The sequence below is a fragment of the Austrofundulus limnaeus genome, unplaced genomic scaffold, assembly GCF_001266775.1.
Source record: "Austrofundulus limnaeus strain Quisiro unplaced genomic scaffold, Austrofundulus_limnaeus-1.0 Scaffold20, whole genome shotgun sequence".
NCBI classification, from domain to species: domain Eukaryota; kingdom Metazoa; phylum Chordata; class Actinopteri; order Cyprinodontiformes; family Rivulidae; genus Austrofundulus; species Austrofundulus limnaeus.
Genome location: NW_013952422.1, coordinates 857,390 through 874,516, shown reverse-complemented (window position 1 = coordinate 874,516; position 17,127 = coordinate 857,390). Strand labels below are relative to the sequence as shown.

General features: G+C 37.1%; 1 protein-coding gene across 1 annotated transcript in view; it reads left to right on the top strand.

The window, feature by feature from the left end:
* Positions 1 to 1,559: 1,559 nt before the first annotated feature.
* The window catches only part of pdlim5b (PDZ and LIM domain 5b), a gene marked incomplete at its 5' end in the record, with an annotated part of 32,358 nt that continues 16,790 nt past the window's right edge, over positions 1,560 to 17,127 (top strand). The window contains 2 exon segments of the mRNA XM_014003717.1: positions 1,560 to 1,665; positions 13,956 to 14,107. Coding sequence (XP_013859171.1) covers positions 1,560 to 1,665; positions 13,956 to 14,107 — 258 coding nt within the window.

Here is a 17,127-nt window from a genome sequence, read left to right as displayed (position 1 = left end):
GATTAATACGATGAATGCCACCAGGCAGAGTCCGCTCGGTGCTCCTCTCTGCTTCAAATATGACGAACATTTTAAAAAAAGTTCTGTAATATATATATCTATCAACACAATTTAAAATTTGATGTATAGCCTGAAGTCTGTAATTTTGACACAATTTGGAACTGATTTTTAAGAAGAGAAAATCTTTACCACAAAATTGGTCATGTGACCAGGACATAAGAGTGTCCAGAGACTCCAGGGGATTAATTGTAAAATTAATCGCTATTGGCTAAATACCACAATTAATCGTGATAAATTTTTTGCCAATATTGCCCAACCCTCATACATACATGCATGCATGCATACACACTGTATACCCATACATATACTGTACCCATACATAAGTTTATAAATATACGTACATACATTCATACGAATACATTTCCACATCTATACTTACATACACCCTCAATGACTGTCAGAAACCCCAGAATCTGAACACCAGTTTATGTGTCGTTGTGAGCATGCATGTGTATACAAGGTTTTTCCAATGGAACATCTAATGACTGTGGAGACCCAAAGACCCGACCCCCTAGACCCGAAGCAGACATAAGGGGAACCAGCGCCAAAGACCCTGAGAGTGACACCAAGAGTGTAGATCCCAGGGGCACCAGTGCAGAAAGAGCTGCACACCCACTCCCCCCAGAGTGGACCATAGGAGAGATCCAGGAGCCCCCCCCCCCGGTGACCCCACGCAGTAAGTAATCCCCCGGGGCCGACAGCAGCAAGCTCATAGGCCCCGCCGGCACCTGCCGCAACAGAGCAGATCCAGGCATGGACACAGAGGCCCGGGCCCCCAGGGCGCACCACCCCCAGGCCAAGGCCCCACCAGGTCGAGCCGGCACACGCCCAAGTGCCCAGACAATCCAACATCTTGAAAATCTCCAGTTTGGGTTTAGAGTGGTCCCAACATCCTTCCAAGCACTCTAGATCACTTTTTTCCCCAGCCACTGCAGTAGAAAACAGAACTGAATGTTAGTTTCTTAATTTCTTCATCATCAGTGACTTTTTTAAATACTATAGTAAACAAGAAAAAAAAGAAGAGAAATGTAAGAACTGTAAAGAGAGAAACTGATAGAAATTCGACAACATGTGAAATGTACACCATTAACACACAAGACAACACACCCGACATCTGACCATCAGAGAATGAAGAAAACAAACACCCAGCAACCAAACATAAATAAATAAATATATATAACACACATGCACGCACATATAGACATGTGTATATACACATATACACACACATACTGACACATACACGCATACGTACAATAATTACAACCTCACTAAGTAATATACACAAAACACTCACACCCATACACACAACCAGACACATATACACACATACTCTTAACACACCACACACGGCAGGAATATTCCCTAAGATCATCTCTAGAGCCATCACGATAATCAAGGCTTGTTTTGTATGAGACATCTTTGTTCACCCCGGCCTGATTACGTCCTTGCTGATGCGAGTTTGCATCTCCATGAAAGGTGTCTGTTTTTGTTTCCAGGTGCATCATGAGCAGCAGCTACAGCGTCTCTCTGGCTGGCCCCGCCCCCTGGGGCTTCAGACTGCAAGGGGGGAAGGACTTCTGTTTGCCCCTCACCATCTCACGGGTGAGTGGAACACACACACTCTTGCAAACTCTTCACTTCATGACGGTCACCTCAAAGGAATTCTGTCACGTACATTTTGCCGTTTGCCTCATCGGTGACAAAAGTTCCCTTTTGCTTTCTGTGGGACACTTGTTTCTGGATTTAGACACCTTATTTAACAGCTCATGATCTTTACATAAAAGGATTTTTACTTGCCTCCTGTCATGTATTGTTGTCAAAACACCATTACATGTTTTGATTGCATTATCTGTTCATTTGAAAAATAAAGAGCGAATTTGATGAATGAAGAAGACTGATGTTAATGGCTGTTCCTGTCATTTTAGTTATTCAGTTGAGAGCTGAATGTCCTGTCCTCTTCCCTGGTATTTATCCTGATTAGAGACGCAGGAGACCGAGCGTTGCTGTGAAAGCAGTTTGAATGTAACTCTAGAGAGCCACAGTGGTGCTGTAATAACTATTTGGGACTTTCTGCTTCATAAATTCAGAGTGGACTAACCAGGATCTTTCAAGCCACGATCAGCCCACTGGATGACTTATTGTCTCCAAGAAATAGTAGTCTTGGCCTCCGTGTATACGTCGTCCCATTATTTATTTACATGCTTTAGGAGAACTTCACTGAAGGACTGTGGTTGCTGAAGAAAAAACAAAGACAACTTTCTTTGCATTTAATTCTTAGTCTTGTAGAAGTCTGTTTTCAAAGTTGACTGAAGGGTTTCGGTTATACACGTCGTTCTAATTGTAAAACACAATTAAAAGTAGGCAGCTTGTCCTCCACCAGTACAGACTGTGCTCTAAGGACAACTTGGGCCTCTGTGGAATGAACCGTGTCATTCACTTCTTGCCGTTTCCTGTTTTGAAAGGCTAATCTCTGTGTCATGGCCAAGGTCAGTTCCTCTGTTTATTTGTAGTTGGTGGGATCACTTACAGAACTGTGTGCATCATGTGCAGAAAGAAATCACGTCTTTTCTATTTGGTAACATGATCATCTGTGTTGGGACATAGTTACACAAAGAGTACTGAAAGGCCAACATTGCTTTCCAGACTATTTTTATATCCTGCTGTTGTGATAATACTGGCATGCAGGACATTATGTTGTCAGTCGCTCTGTTGTCACTGTGAAAACAGCTGATGAATGAAGCATGAAGCAATTATTCTCTCATAAACAGATTAGATGCTTTACAACCTATAACTTTTAATATGTCAACACTTTTTTTTTGCACGTTTAATTATTCGCTTCAAGGTTTATGAAAATTTGCATAATAAATTAGCCTTCAGTTTACTACAGGAAGTTTGAATTCAGTATGGATTAAATGCATCATAATACAAGATATTAGAGGTCAATCAATTAGGATTTTTTGGCAGCTTTTTTATGCGAATCTTTAGAAATCAGGACTGACAATAACTGATTTATGTGTGTTAAAATCGTATTAATAAATTAAGTTCCAAGTGAACATTTTCTGTCTAAAGACTAAAATTTCCTAGCTAATTAAATATACAAACTCAGACTGATTAAAGGTCGTCGTCGTCGTCATCATCATGTTTTTACTGAACACAATCTTTATAAAATTAATTTAAAGAGCAACGGACTCTGAACTGCTCTGGCTAATTTTATATTGAAATAGAATAGAAATGAATGTGCACTGAAATAGGTGAAAGTAAAATACGGATATAATTTTTCAGTTTGTGTAAACCAGATAATGAAACTACAACAGAAACATAAGTAGACAGTGAAGCCCCAATTTTGGGGGGTTACATTCTTAGAGTACTTGCGAATAAATTTCTTGATTGAACAGATCTCTGATGTGTTATACTATATTTTACAAAAACGTAACTATTTTAAATCTAGGTGAACTGCATCTTGGCAAACAGCTCAATGTTTTTGTTCTTTAGGCTCTAAGAGGAAGCTTAAGCCATTTCTTAATTCATCTTAGCTGAAAGCCTAAGTCTCAAAATAAACAGCCAATCACGGAATCTCATAGGAGGTACTAAATGTAAAACAGAAAAGCACTTCTTGATTACTGATTATTTCACACTATGCACATTTAGTTTGTTACAGTTCAGTCTTGGTTATGTGTTTTTTTTAAATGAGTAGATTCTACAACTTTTACATCTGCCAACAGTTTAGTCATTGCTTCAGTTCCTTCATTAAGTGAGGAAAAAATTGGGTTGACATCAGGCTAATTTTCAGGCTCATTAGAAACCTGCTACTTCTGCTGTGAAGAAAATGCATCAGTTGACAACACATTCAAGTTAGGCTTTATTTCACTCAGATGAATGGTGTTGCCATGGAGTAATGACGTAATGACTTTACATATGCTGACCACGTGGAACTGAGCTGGCTAAAGCACTAAATATGTGACTGGTTTTAGGACAACCATAGAAAATAATTCAGATTTCTTTTTTATTTTATTTTATTTTATTTTTTTACTTTTTTTAATCTTTGTGTTCTTATAACACTTAATGAAAGTCTGAGACCCGTTCTGACTCATTTTGAGTCGAAATACAAAGTTCAGTGTGTAAAAACAGAAACATGCTTTAAGTATTAGATAATCTTTATAATGAATGTTACAGCTTGACGTTAGAAATGATGTTAAAAATATAAGGTCAAATAAAACTTAACATATTTTAAGAATTTGACGCTGTGTGGTTGATGGTTTAACTGAGACTACCACCTTTATGAATGATTTATGAATGTAGGACTAAATATGTAATTGTAAGGGGGTCTTATTTTAGATCGTTTCACAGTTATTAGTCTGTGGTTATTCCATTTCTTTTTAAAAAGGCTTCCACAGCTGGAAAACACACTCAAAATATTGCTACTGTTACGTTAACAAAGTCGCACTAAACTTATAGAGGTCTACATTATAATTTTTCTCACTCCTTTATTGCATGTTTTTTTTAATTTGTTGTTCTAAGGGGTTTGGCTTAAAAAGCAGAAGCTAAATTTAGCTTGTGTTTGCATATAGCTCTCTAGCTCCAGATGTGCTCTTTTATAGTTTAAAATTAGGTTGTCTGTGTCAAAAGGGGTATTTAATCATGTAGGTAAAGCCAGAGGTAAATTGTGTTGTCTAAGTATTTATTTTTAATGGTGTCCAGTTGTTGTAGTTTTTTTTGTCTACATTGTGAATGTAATTTTGTTTGAAACACCCCTTCACTGCACTCTTTGATCTAGTTTTACACATGCTCTTCACTCACCACCCGTTATTCTTCCCAGACATTTTTCTGAAAACCTTTAAATCCAGAAGTCGAGAGGCTGGCCAGAAGCGCAGTTTAATTTCCTCTCTGCAGACTTGACAGACTTGTATAAACCACTTTAAAATAGCTGCGACCTTTAGAGAGCTGGAGCTGCTTGAAGTGCTTTTTATTCATAACAAAAGATGACTTTGAACAAAATACAAACAGTTTGAAGGGGACATTGCTGGAGCACAGGGGTTTAAAAGAAAGACAGGAGACAGAAAAGGAAGTGGCAGAGCTGAAGATGCTGAGGTTCTCTTTGGTAGTGACAAGAATGGTTAAGATTAAAACTGAGATCAGAGGTAAAGAACAGGTTGAACAACTGGGAGATAAAGTTTAAAGAGGCCAGACTGAGATGGTTTGAACATGTGCAGAGGAGGCAGTGGTGGTGGAAGGATGTTACAGATGCATCTGCCAGGAAAAAGGCAAAGACTGCATGGATGCAGTTAGAGAAAATATGGAGGTAGTTGAAGTGAGTACAGATGGAGGATGATATCTCGCCGTGGCGACCCCTACAACATGAACAGTCAATTAAAGAAGAAGAAAATGACAGACTGCTGCTGGATTGTTAGGGGGAAAACCAGTTGTTGTATTATTTTACATTACTGTTTAAAATAAATTCATGTCCTTGAATGAAAACCACTCCTCCTGTCTGGCACGGAGTATAACTACTGGTTGAGTTTGGGTGCAGACAAAAATCAAAGCAAGCTGTGAAAAAAAACATAGCCTGCATTTTAGGAAACCACACGGCTTGTAGTCTGTGCTGCTTGGCTGCGAAATAGATCAACTTTTTTTCCCCCAAAAGCCTTCTGTTTTATTTAAACTCATTTATTGTGGCTTTTCTTGCGTGATTACAAAAAAAAGGTTTAAAGTTGAGATAGATGCTTTTGATAATACTCATGCAACAAAGTGGTTTCCCGAGATGCATTCAGGTTGGGTATGGATCTAATAGAGGCTGCTATCTGCATGTGTTTGATCCCAGTTTGATTGGTTTGTGACTGTGTGTCTTAGGTTGTATTAAGGCATCTGTTTCCACTCTGTTTTGTAATATGGCAGAGCTTTAAAGTGTTAGTACTGTCACTTGATTTTGATTTGAGACACTCGCATATTTCAGGATGGAACATTTACAAGGGGAAAATTTTCTTTATTTTTTCCATGTAGTAAAATTCCTAAGTATTCATATACACACTGTAGCAAGATCCAGTTACTGAAGCAGTAAGAGAAACATCACTATCTTGTAAGGCCCTGTAAAATTAGTTTTTATTTTTTCACAAATTTACTTTTTTTTCCATTTTCTATTGTTTTTAAATTCAACTTTTAAATTTTTTTTTCTGAATTCCATATTTTCATTCTAACTAAATGTATTAACCTAGAAAGAATAAAGTGAAAAACAGTTTGATAAATATAGCCACAGAGTTCAAAATTTACTGTTTGACTTTCAATAACTGATTCAGCAGAATATAAAATGCCTTTTGATAAGTATTTAAAAGTATTTATCTTTTTAAAGAACAAAAAACGTGTTAAAAATAGAATCTCACATTAAGTTATTTTATAAAATGAAGATGCTTTAGAGTTGAACTAAATAAATACTGTATGTCTCTTATGGAAACAAAACCTACAAACAGTAACAATTTGTGCACACTTGCCTATTAAATAAGATCTATGATCGATTTCTGTTTTGGCAGAAAAAAATAGACAAACAAAGCTTCATTTTTTTTCTAAAGAAATATCTGATTTGGCACAAAGCAACAAAATCTTTTGATAAACTTATCCCTGGCTCATAGCTGAATGTTGACAAATTTGTAGGCCTGTCTGGCTCGCTGTAGCTTGTCTCCTCTGTTTCTGATGCGAGTCTTTGACTGGAAGTGGTTCTGACATGCATTCTTACGTGTCCAGTCAATCGTGTTCTGACAAAACTTACAGAAAGGTTGTTCTCCAGTTTCATAAAAATCAGTTAAACTTAGCACTAAGCTTCAGAATTTTGGAGGACGTTGGTGTTTCAGCGAGGCTCTTTGCCACTGTTGATCTATTTATATTTAATTTTTTCTGTCTGTCTGGAGAGGAGAAGTCATCTCAGGTGTATAATCAGGTATCTTCAGGTACAGGGAGCGGCAGCAGCCAAAATACCTCAGTGAATTCCATGGGATTCAGCATTTTATACTGGTTTCCATTTTGTTTGGTAAATTCTGTTATTCTGTCTGCGTTTTCCACATCGCAGAAATCATTGGACCCTAACCTTCCCATTAGCTGATGAATACTTTAAAATGTCCAATTCAAAACCAAAGAGTTGCACCAACCATGGATGCTGGTCACTTTAGAGCTCAAGCCCCACAGGTCTAAAAACCTTTTCCTATCTCTTGGCTCAGCAGGTTGAACCAGCTGGCTCGGTTCCTGACCTGACTGAAGAGCATTTAGTATGCAGCGTGGGGTCGGTATTTCTCTTGAGTGTTTTTGTTTGCGTTGTCATGGCAATTAGACTAAAAGCTCCTTGAAAGATTTCCCTGGCATCGAATCTAGCGGCCAGACTGATGTTGTAAAAAAAAGAGGGGGTCAAACCATGACAACCATTCATCCACCTCTGTTCATGTTCTTAATTGAGATGTTTGGCTGCAAGAAGAAAAAGCAGAGCTATTTGGGTTCCCTCCCAAACACCCTGTGCTGCTACTGTTCAACACGCTTTCGCTTGCCAGCTTGTCACAAGAAAACCATTAATCAGGAGCCACTGGCATCATATTTTGCACTTTATAGATATTTTTCAGCTTGTAGTGGATTTATCTCTTGGACAGCCTCTTACCTTGTGGCTGCTATTACAGGTTTTAGCCTTCCAACAACCCTTAAAGTGAGTGACAAAAGTGAGATTGGATGGAAACAAACACCTAAAAAAATCTAATTTAAGATGATAAAACTCTAATTATATTCCCCCCCTTTTTTAGTCACTCATAAAAAATAGTCTGTACTATGCTTAGGACCAAAATCTACTTTGGTGGTGTGTCTCAAGGGCTATCAAAGATATGTGCAAAACAGAACGCCAAACAAACACGTGACCGCACATCAACTGTTTGGCTTCGGATGGAGTACATGGAGGTCTTCACTTGTTTCCCTTCTCCAACACACCAGTTTCAGTGACTGAATCGCCTCTTTAAGTTCTGAAGAAGCCTGGTTGGAACAGAAAAAAACTCTAAAACATGCAGGATAGCTTAAATGTCCCCACAAAAAAGTTGCTTGATTTCTTTAAGTCCTCAAAACGGGCTAATTAGAGTTTTGTGAATGTCACTGGTTGAGGTAAAAGATAAACATGACTGTCACTAATGTGACTAATGAATTTTTAACGTGCAAATGTAGACAGCAGCTTTATCAGGGAATATCTAACAGCAGGGGTGTGTGACTTCAGGAATTTAAAAAGCTTCAGAATGTCTGGATTCTTTGGGATCCACAATTTTACTTTTGTTTTATAAAACCCACTGTGTTACAAACTGAGCTGCATATTAATATTTTAATATCAGGCAACAATATAATGATGTGGTGAGAGTGGTTGAGTCTGGTTTGCCTTGCATGTTTGTGAGGATATAACGTCAGGCCCAAGACTTCTCCTTATAAGGTCTCCTCCTACTCTATTCATTGCTGACATGACATGCATCTTTCTGACTTTCCAGCTCTTACCATGAGACACTTCCTGTAACAGGGTTTCTGAGATGTGAAACAACCACAGCCCTTTTTTCTTACTTCATACTAAAGGCAGGAAGTTACACACTGACCTGCAAGAGTTTGTTAGGATCCCTATAATAAAGCAGTATGACTTTAAATTATTGCACTGACTAAATCTAAATAATCTTTAGTTTGGAACTGTTCTGAACTTTTTTTTTTCTTATGATGCCATAAATCTTAAGTTCTGTTTCTAATAATAACTACATTCACAGTGTTACACCCGAAGAACCAGCCATTAATAGTTTCTCCACAGCAGTAAAATCACCAGCGGGATACGAAGAAAACCCACAAAACTGCATTTTCACTACTCTGCGGCTGCATTCATAATCATGTAAACAGTTGGACAGATACTCATTTGGAAAGCATAATTCCAAACTGCTCTGATGGCCTTTTTATTTAGTTAAATTATATGGCAGGAAAAATAGAAACCGTAACAAATTGGCGTGATTTCCATTAAATAATATGATACAGCTAAAAATAATTCAGTAAACCCAAAGTTAAACTGTCCTCTCTGGACTGAACTCTGGTTGCACAGCCAAGGTTGCTGTTTATTACTTGTGTGCTCTTTGTCACGAGTGTCTCAGACTTCTCTTGATTTGCCTTTTATAGATTGCACATTCCACATTCCAAGGATTCTTACTCAACTATTTGTTTTGTATCCTCACGAGGAAGACTGTTTGAATGCGAGGAACTGGGATTTACAAAGTCCTCTTTGTTCACTGCAGACTGAAGCATCAAACACTCTCAACCTCATTCAAATTTTGGACTTTTACAGAAGCTGCTCTTATTTTTTTTCCATGTCTTGAAATGCTACTGTTGATGGAATCGTCATGTAGAGCTAAATAGGATTGTCTGGTCTCTACAAAAACAAAGTTTCAGCTCTTATTTTTCCTATTCAGCAGGAGGCAGAACTGGAAGTTGAAGATGTTGAGGCTCCACTTGGGAGTGATGATGATTGATAAGATTAGGAATGAGCTCATTAGAGGTACAGCACAGGTTGAATGACTGGGAGATGAAATTAGAGAAGCCAGACTGAGATGGTTTGAACATGTTCAGAGGAGGGACTCTGCCAGGAAAAAGACAGAACATACAGTATATGGATGCAGTTAGAGGACATGGAGGAAGTTGGAGTGAGGACAGAGAGGATAGAGTGAGGTGGAAGATGACTCACTGTGAAGACCCCCTAAAGGTAGTTGTCAGTTGTTTAATTAGTTTTATAGGCTACGGTCACACTGCAGGCAAATGTGACCCAAATATAGGGCTGGGCGATATGGCCTAAAATCAATATCACAATATATTGAACAGTTTACCTCTAACGATAAATGCACAATAACTATTACCACTACCACACACAAGTACACAGTATAGTTTAGTCACAACATTATACATTGTGTCCATGTTTTTAGTCAAAGTACACAGTTTAGTATTCTCTAATGAAGCATTATACAAGAAATTTAACCTGAACCAATTGGACCAAAGGGATTTGTAAGGAAGAGTTTGATTTTAAACAGCTTTTCTGTAGTTTTTTATTGGTCATTTTAGTGTTTTAATATATTTAATAAAAAAAACTTTTTTGGCAAGACTTGAGTCAGATATAGTCATACAAATATTCAACCATGTCCATAACTTGTCACACATTGTGTATGTATGTACTATAACTTTATATTTTTAAAAATGTACCAAATATATCTTTTGTACTTCACAAAATAACTTATCTACATGTTTTCATTTGTTAGACTGACTGATTTCTCTATTAAAATAACAATTTATTTCAAAATGATATTATTTAGAGAGCTCATGTAATCATTTGATACTATGTATTCTTTATATTTGATCATTTATTGAATCACAGAGCAGTTCAGTCACAGTATGGTTCTAAATATAAGAAACTACAAAAAGAACATAGCGGTTATTTTTTTTTATTTTTATTTTTTGTGGGGTGGGGGGTGGTGCCTAACGCTAAGCGGAGACTCATCTTTTCTATACTGGGGCAAACAAGTGTTCATCTGAGTTAATATTTTGGAAGAGCTGATACAGTGTCTCTCACAAAACAACTCAGCCTGTGCACGCCGCGCTCCTGTAACAGTGCTGTCGACGAGGAGAGGAGTTTCTTCACGTGAGCAAAGTTGGACATATCTGTTGGATAACGACGCTCTGAACACAAACATATAGTGTGTTAGATTTTAGATACCAACGTCTTGGGTAGCTCAGGATAGAAGTGTGGAGGACAGGGTTTTCTCACTCAAGACAGGAGCTGCAGGCTGACCGGTGTTTATCCTGCAGACTGCTGCACCGACATCAGAAAGACCCACCCTGCTCTGCTCTGACTGGATAAAGCTGTGGGGTTCGTTTGTTTTGTTGAAAGCAGGGTCTGTTTAAACCTGTATCAGACTGGGCGGCTTTAACAAGACAGCAACAGAAAACGAGCAGGTTCTCTGACATGGGCAAAATGATGTCTGTCATGAAATTAGCATATGATATAATTTATTTTCCCAGGAAAGTTATTTTTTTACCGGTATTATCATGAATGATATACAATTTTTTTAAATACGATTTTTATTTTATTTTATTTCATTTTTCCTCAGTGCATCATATCAGTTTTTTTCCTGACAGTGTGAACACGACATTCGATTTTTTTTTTCCCCGAATCCGACTCAGGCCCTTTCAGTATGTTGTATTAAACTGAACACACTGGATGTTTTTGAAAGTGACCTCAGTCCGAACTCTGTTCTCATTTCATCTGACTATACTTCAGTGAGATGGCAGTGAGTGGATCACTCAAACACTTGAGAATATTGATACTAACCTTGTGCAGTGTAAATCTTGGAGCTCCGCACATTTTCAGCTACAGAGCAGAAGCTCAGTTGCTTCTTCTTTGTTCTTTTAATTTTCCGTGTCCTGGATGACTGAGAATTCACAGAAACATGATTGTAATGTCTGTCTCGGACTGCATCGATACTAAAGTTACTGGACTGATACTTTACTTACAACATGTCACTTTTTGCAAAAAATGAAATTGGAATCAAGCATTAAAACCTGCATTGTGAACATAGCCATAAACTTCTCCTAGAATTTTATTTTTTAAAAAGGTATCTGTTCAGACTACCAGCAAATTTTGGTAAAATAATCATCAAATCACTTTTTACATTTGTCGTCACACACTAACAACATGCAAATACAGATTAGACAATTGATTTTACTTGAAGGATTGTTTCATTGAGCTGTAGAGGGACCAACACATTTATCAACATCAGCATAAAAAACTTCAGCTTTTCTCTTCTGTTGCTCCATGAAGCTGTTTAGTGTGAGTGGAGGCAGATGATTTATTCTAGTGCTCCTAAAACCACTTTGTAGCACTAAATACCATTTAATTACTTTAATAAAAGTACACCAGTCAGACTGAGTAAATGCTGTTAGGTAAGTCACATGATTTAATGTGTGTTTCAGTTGCAGCTCATGCCTGTGTGCATCGAGTACCCGGCCTTTTGTGAGTGGTATTTGGCATGTGGCTGCTCTATAGACGCCCTAGACGTTGGTATGCATACATCAGTCTCGGCTTTGCGCTCTGCACTTCCTGCCACTCATCCCGTTGTAAATGAGAGAAGGGAAGCCCGAGTCCAGAAAAATGTGGCAAACACTGCCACAGATGCAGTCACTTCCTCATTCTTTCTCTTTCTCCGTTCCATTCTTTTCCTTTATTTGACTGTGATGAAGGTAAACACAAGGGAACAATGGCTGTGCTTAAGCGTTCCTTAACCTGAATGCGTTCTTTAGCAGTGAGAAAAGGATATCTTGGTTTTTTTTTTTTTTTTTTGTCTGAGTTTCAGCTACACTCAGCTGTTTGGGACTAAAGAAAACAGACTGAAAATAACGGATAAAAGCAATGTCACAAATGTATTTTAGATGTTCTGTGTAAAATTTTTGTTTTCGTTCTTTTTTCTTTTAAATTATTTTTTTTTACAACTTTCAGCTCCTACCTATGCAGACAAAATTAAGTCCTTTTCATGAAGTAATGTTTGTCATTTTATTAAAAGATGGCATCAAAAATGATTGCAGGAAACCGTAAAGTAAAGAGCACAGTCTTTTTGTAAGTAAGAAAGTTCAGGTGTTAATAGTGTGCGGAATGATTGATAGGGTGTGTACAGATTTACTGTACATAATCACTCATTTGTCATCACAGTTGGAAAAGGACCCTTGCGTCATCATAGTTTTATTACATTCTTCATGGTTTTTAATGCAAGTTATAACAAGGTGGAAATGGATGGAAGACCTGACTAACCTCAACAGGCCTAAACTTTGACTTCTCCCTTTGACACATTTAAGAGCTCGTTGTTTCTCTCTTAATCACAACCACCAGGCATGACAGTTCCGCTTTGATTTATTTATTTATTTTATCACCCATACTAAAAAGTTCTCACTTTTTATTTGCTTTGGAACATGTAGAAAATCGCTCACATCTGCGGACAGATAAATTGTGTTTTTATCGTCAGTGTGATATTAACTAATAAAATAAAGTTATTCCATGAAATGCAGTGAATAAGAATTTGCACTTCATCAAGAAAAGCTTATTCTAGGTTATTTACTTTAATGTAATTGGCATATATTCACAACTTCAGTGTTTATTTTTGGAGTTTAAGTCACAAAAATCTGTTAAAATTCAATGAATATGAACACTGTAGGTTTTATCACTTCTAACCTTTGATGACCCATATTATACTCTTTTTAATTTGACAATATTTTTGCAGCATTTTATTTGTTTGATTGTATGCAACTGTAAGAACTATTATTTTAGTGTGATCAGATTTCTTTAAGTCAGCATAACTTTGGATACTTATAAGAGGTTAATCCGTAGAAATTCAGTTTTATGTAAGTTTTATATTTTTTCTTACAAGGTGTAAACTTTGAAACCACATAGTTTTCATCTGTTATCTTTTATTTGTTAAAGGGACATTTAGCTTTTTTATGGCAGATTGTTTCAGCAGATGTAGGATCCCATTCCACAAATGCTGTGATGTTTTAATTTGGTGAGGAGAATAAGATGCTTATCTTCCCGATAAGGCCTGCTTAAAGCAGGAAACGGAAAAGGGATCACTTCGCTTGGTGATTACAAGTAATGAGTCAGCAGAATACGAATCTACCACATTTTCTGTGGAATGACTTGGTGAAATGTTGCAACAAAGTAATTCAGCCCCTGAAGGAAAACCAATGCAGCTGTGCATGATAAAGTAGAACAGAAACCTTCACAAATGAACATTTCTTGATTTGAAAAGGCAATTTATGAACAGCTGGCATGAATAAATCTGGTCTTTTTATGGTGAATGTACTTCTCTAATTTTGTTCTGCCTTTGCAGCTGAATGAAGGGGGCAAGGCAGTCAAAGCTGGGATGAGCATCGGAGACATCATCCTTTCTATTAATGGGATTTCCTCAGAACGCATGAATCACCTCGAGGCCCAGAACAAGATTAAGGCCTGTACAGGCAACCTCAGCTTGACTCTACAGAGGTAAAGGTTTGACAAACACAAATCCTACAAAATACTCTGTAACATCATGTTACCCAGATCCTCATATATAGTTCATAGTGCACTTTTCATCAGTTTAGGGCAGGTAGTGTTACAGAAAGCTGTTGTTGCAGGCAGAGCGAGGGCTGGAGAAGTAGAAGCTGAGGAGCAGCCAAACAGGATGAAAAGTGAAATTTAAGTTGAGATCTTTGAATAGACAAGAGGCGAAAGCACAAAGGGGGAGGGCATGGAGCCAGTGTGTTGGGTAATTTAATTAGGAAAAGGTGCACCGGTCCACACCCACATTCTTTTCCACACAATGCTAAGAAAAAGCAGGCAGAGACGTGAGATACACAGAAGGAAATGGAGGTGGTCACCTGTTTACTTGGAGGGGAGAAGACATAACTGTGTGTTCTGGTTCAGGTGTGTTGTTAGGCAGACATATTTTCAGTGAAGAGCAGCTCTCGTGTGTCAGACGGAGACAAATGGAGGCAAAGCATGCACACTTTCTAAGCTGTAAAACATGTCGACAGCAAAACTCTCTCCTTTGCTTGTCCTGTCATTCCATCTCCACATCAAAGGAAGAAGACTTCTGTTTAATCGTGGGAATGCCATCTGAAAATGGTACCATTCCACAGCTGTATGCAATCTGGTGTGTTTGGGTACTGGAAGCAAAATGAAACATTAAACATTTTAGTTTTATAATAAGTGTAAACCAAAGTAAATCACCCAATAAAAAACAAATGTTGTTCTAAATGTGACTAATTGTAGTCGATTTTGCTTGCAGCATCAGTTTTGAAAATTGGTTTATAGTTTTTAGAAGTTTTAGTTTATTTAAATTTCTTGTGTAGATGCATAAAATTTGAGTTTAAACATTTGCTCTTTGTGTACATTATTCGAAAATAAGCTGTAATTCGTAATCCAAAGATACAGTATAAGAGCCACTTTTTCTAAGCATTGATTTCAGTGCACTTCTTTTCTAAATCAACTCCTTTCCAGAATCTAAAATGTAGCAAAAGGTAAAACTAAAACAGCTCCACTTTCCTTTTCACCGATTCATTTATGGTTTTGTTCAGTGAGAGGACTGTTGACATTTAGAACAGCACTACACAAGTCCTAAGAGATGATTAATAGGAGATTTTTGCCCCGTTATGTCACTTTTCTCTGGTTTAGATTCTTCAAGCACTTCCTTAAAAAGACACTTGGACATCCAAACTATCTGGAGGCAGTTTATCAAAACAAAGTCCTTCAATCCATTGTTTATTTAGAAAGTTCTTGAAATTATAATGTTGAAATAAGCTTCAGGTATTCACACACACTTTGTTTTTTGAAGCAATTTTTCAATCAAATTTAGATTAGGAAAAGTATGAATGTAATGTCAGGCCTTGCAAAAGCTGCAGCCTTACAGAAATAGCACTCACTTCTTATTACGCTCATACTCTAGTAGAAGACTTACCGCTTTTTATATCCATTTAGAACTCCACTAAAAGTGTACTTTCTTAATTATGCTTTCAGTATGATTTCATTACTCTAAGAAATACTCTTCCTAAATCATTTGATTCTGTTTTACCAAGGCTAAAAATGTTCTTATCAAAGAGGAAATGGACTGTGGAAGTACACTCCTTATCCTCCCGTCATTCTAAGAACATGTTGACGTGTTGAGGCGAGTGACAGAATACTTCATGTTCTGTTTGACAGAAAGTGGCTAAAGTTGCAGCATTTTGTCAGAATGGTGTCTTGTTTAATAAAGAGCACAACGTCATTAATTATTACCAGAAAAGGGAAAGTAATCTTTAATCCAGTTTATTGCTCTATTCAGTCTTGTTAGGTCAGGCTTTACAGCACAGCTTGTTTTATTTTCAGACACATGGGTCAAACCTCCAGCATCACGTGTTGTATATATGACAATAAAACTGTTAAGTCAACGTGTTTTTTGTTTTGGGTTTTTTTTTTGCCTGTGATATTTATCTGGGCCATAGGAATAGGAACTGTGAAACAGAAATTGGACAACACCAGAATTATCCACAGGAATACAGCATGTTAACCAATAGACATGAAAAAAGGCTGACTACATGGTGAAGATGGCTTCAAAGTAGTCATTTCCTGAACTTAAATGACCTGTGTCAGTAAGTGCTCAAGACAAAAGTCTTCTAAGGTCGCTGTTAATGTTAAAACATACAAACGGGTATTATTAAATGACAGTTGTTAGGTATACTTAAAAGTGAAATGTTTAAAATTATGAGAAGTATAGACATTGAACCCTAACAGTTATTTAGAAGGCAGGGGAAGGAGGGAGATTTGTTTGCTTTGTTTGGCTCCCAAAAAGAAGAGAAACTCAAGATTAGAAACTTTATATTCAGCACTTTTTAGTTCAAATTGACAGCTCCTTGGATAAACAGAAAACCTTTTAAAACAAGAAAATAGGTCCTTTCACCCACTTCCAAAAAAGATTGACATACTAACTACAGAACCTGCTTTAGAACAACACTGTTGAGTTTAAGGAACTATTTTAACAAGTGACTGATCCAGAGAATGTGGACCAAGGCTACAGTCGCTCAAATGCAAACACGACTGACCATCATATTAATCATTATTAGCTAAATGCCACAATTAATCATGATCAATTTTTTTTCCAGTTTTGCTCAACCCTACCCCGATCAGTATTAGCAGCACTGTAATTATGTAGGTTGAATGGTAAATGGTCTGAACTTATATAATTTATTATATAACTTTATCAATTAAAACAAACAAAGATTTATATCCAGAAACAATTTTTCCACCACATTCAGTACCATGAGTGTAAGAACCTGCTCCATGAGATTAATACCAGCTTAATCTCATAAAAGTCATGTCCCACAAGATCTTGCAGAAGGAAATCAGGAAATAATGAAACACCCCTCTGATCATGAATGAGAAAAGAACTTGTGACCTGAACAGATCTCTCAAAATAAAGTAATTTATTTTTAGATATATGAACAGAATAAACATACAAATATTATATGAATAAAAACACAAGTTATAAT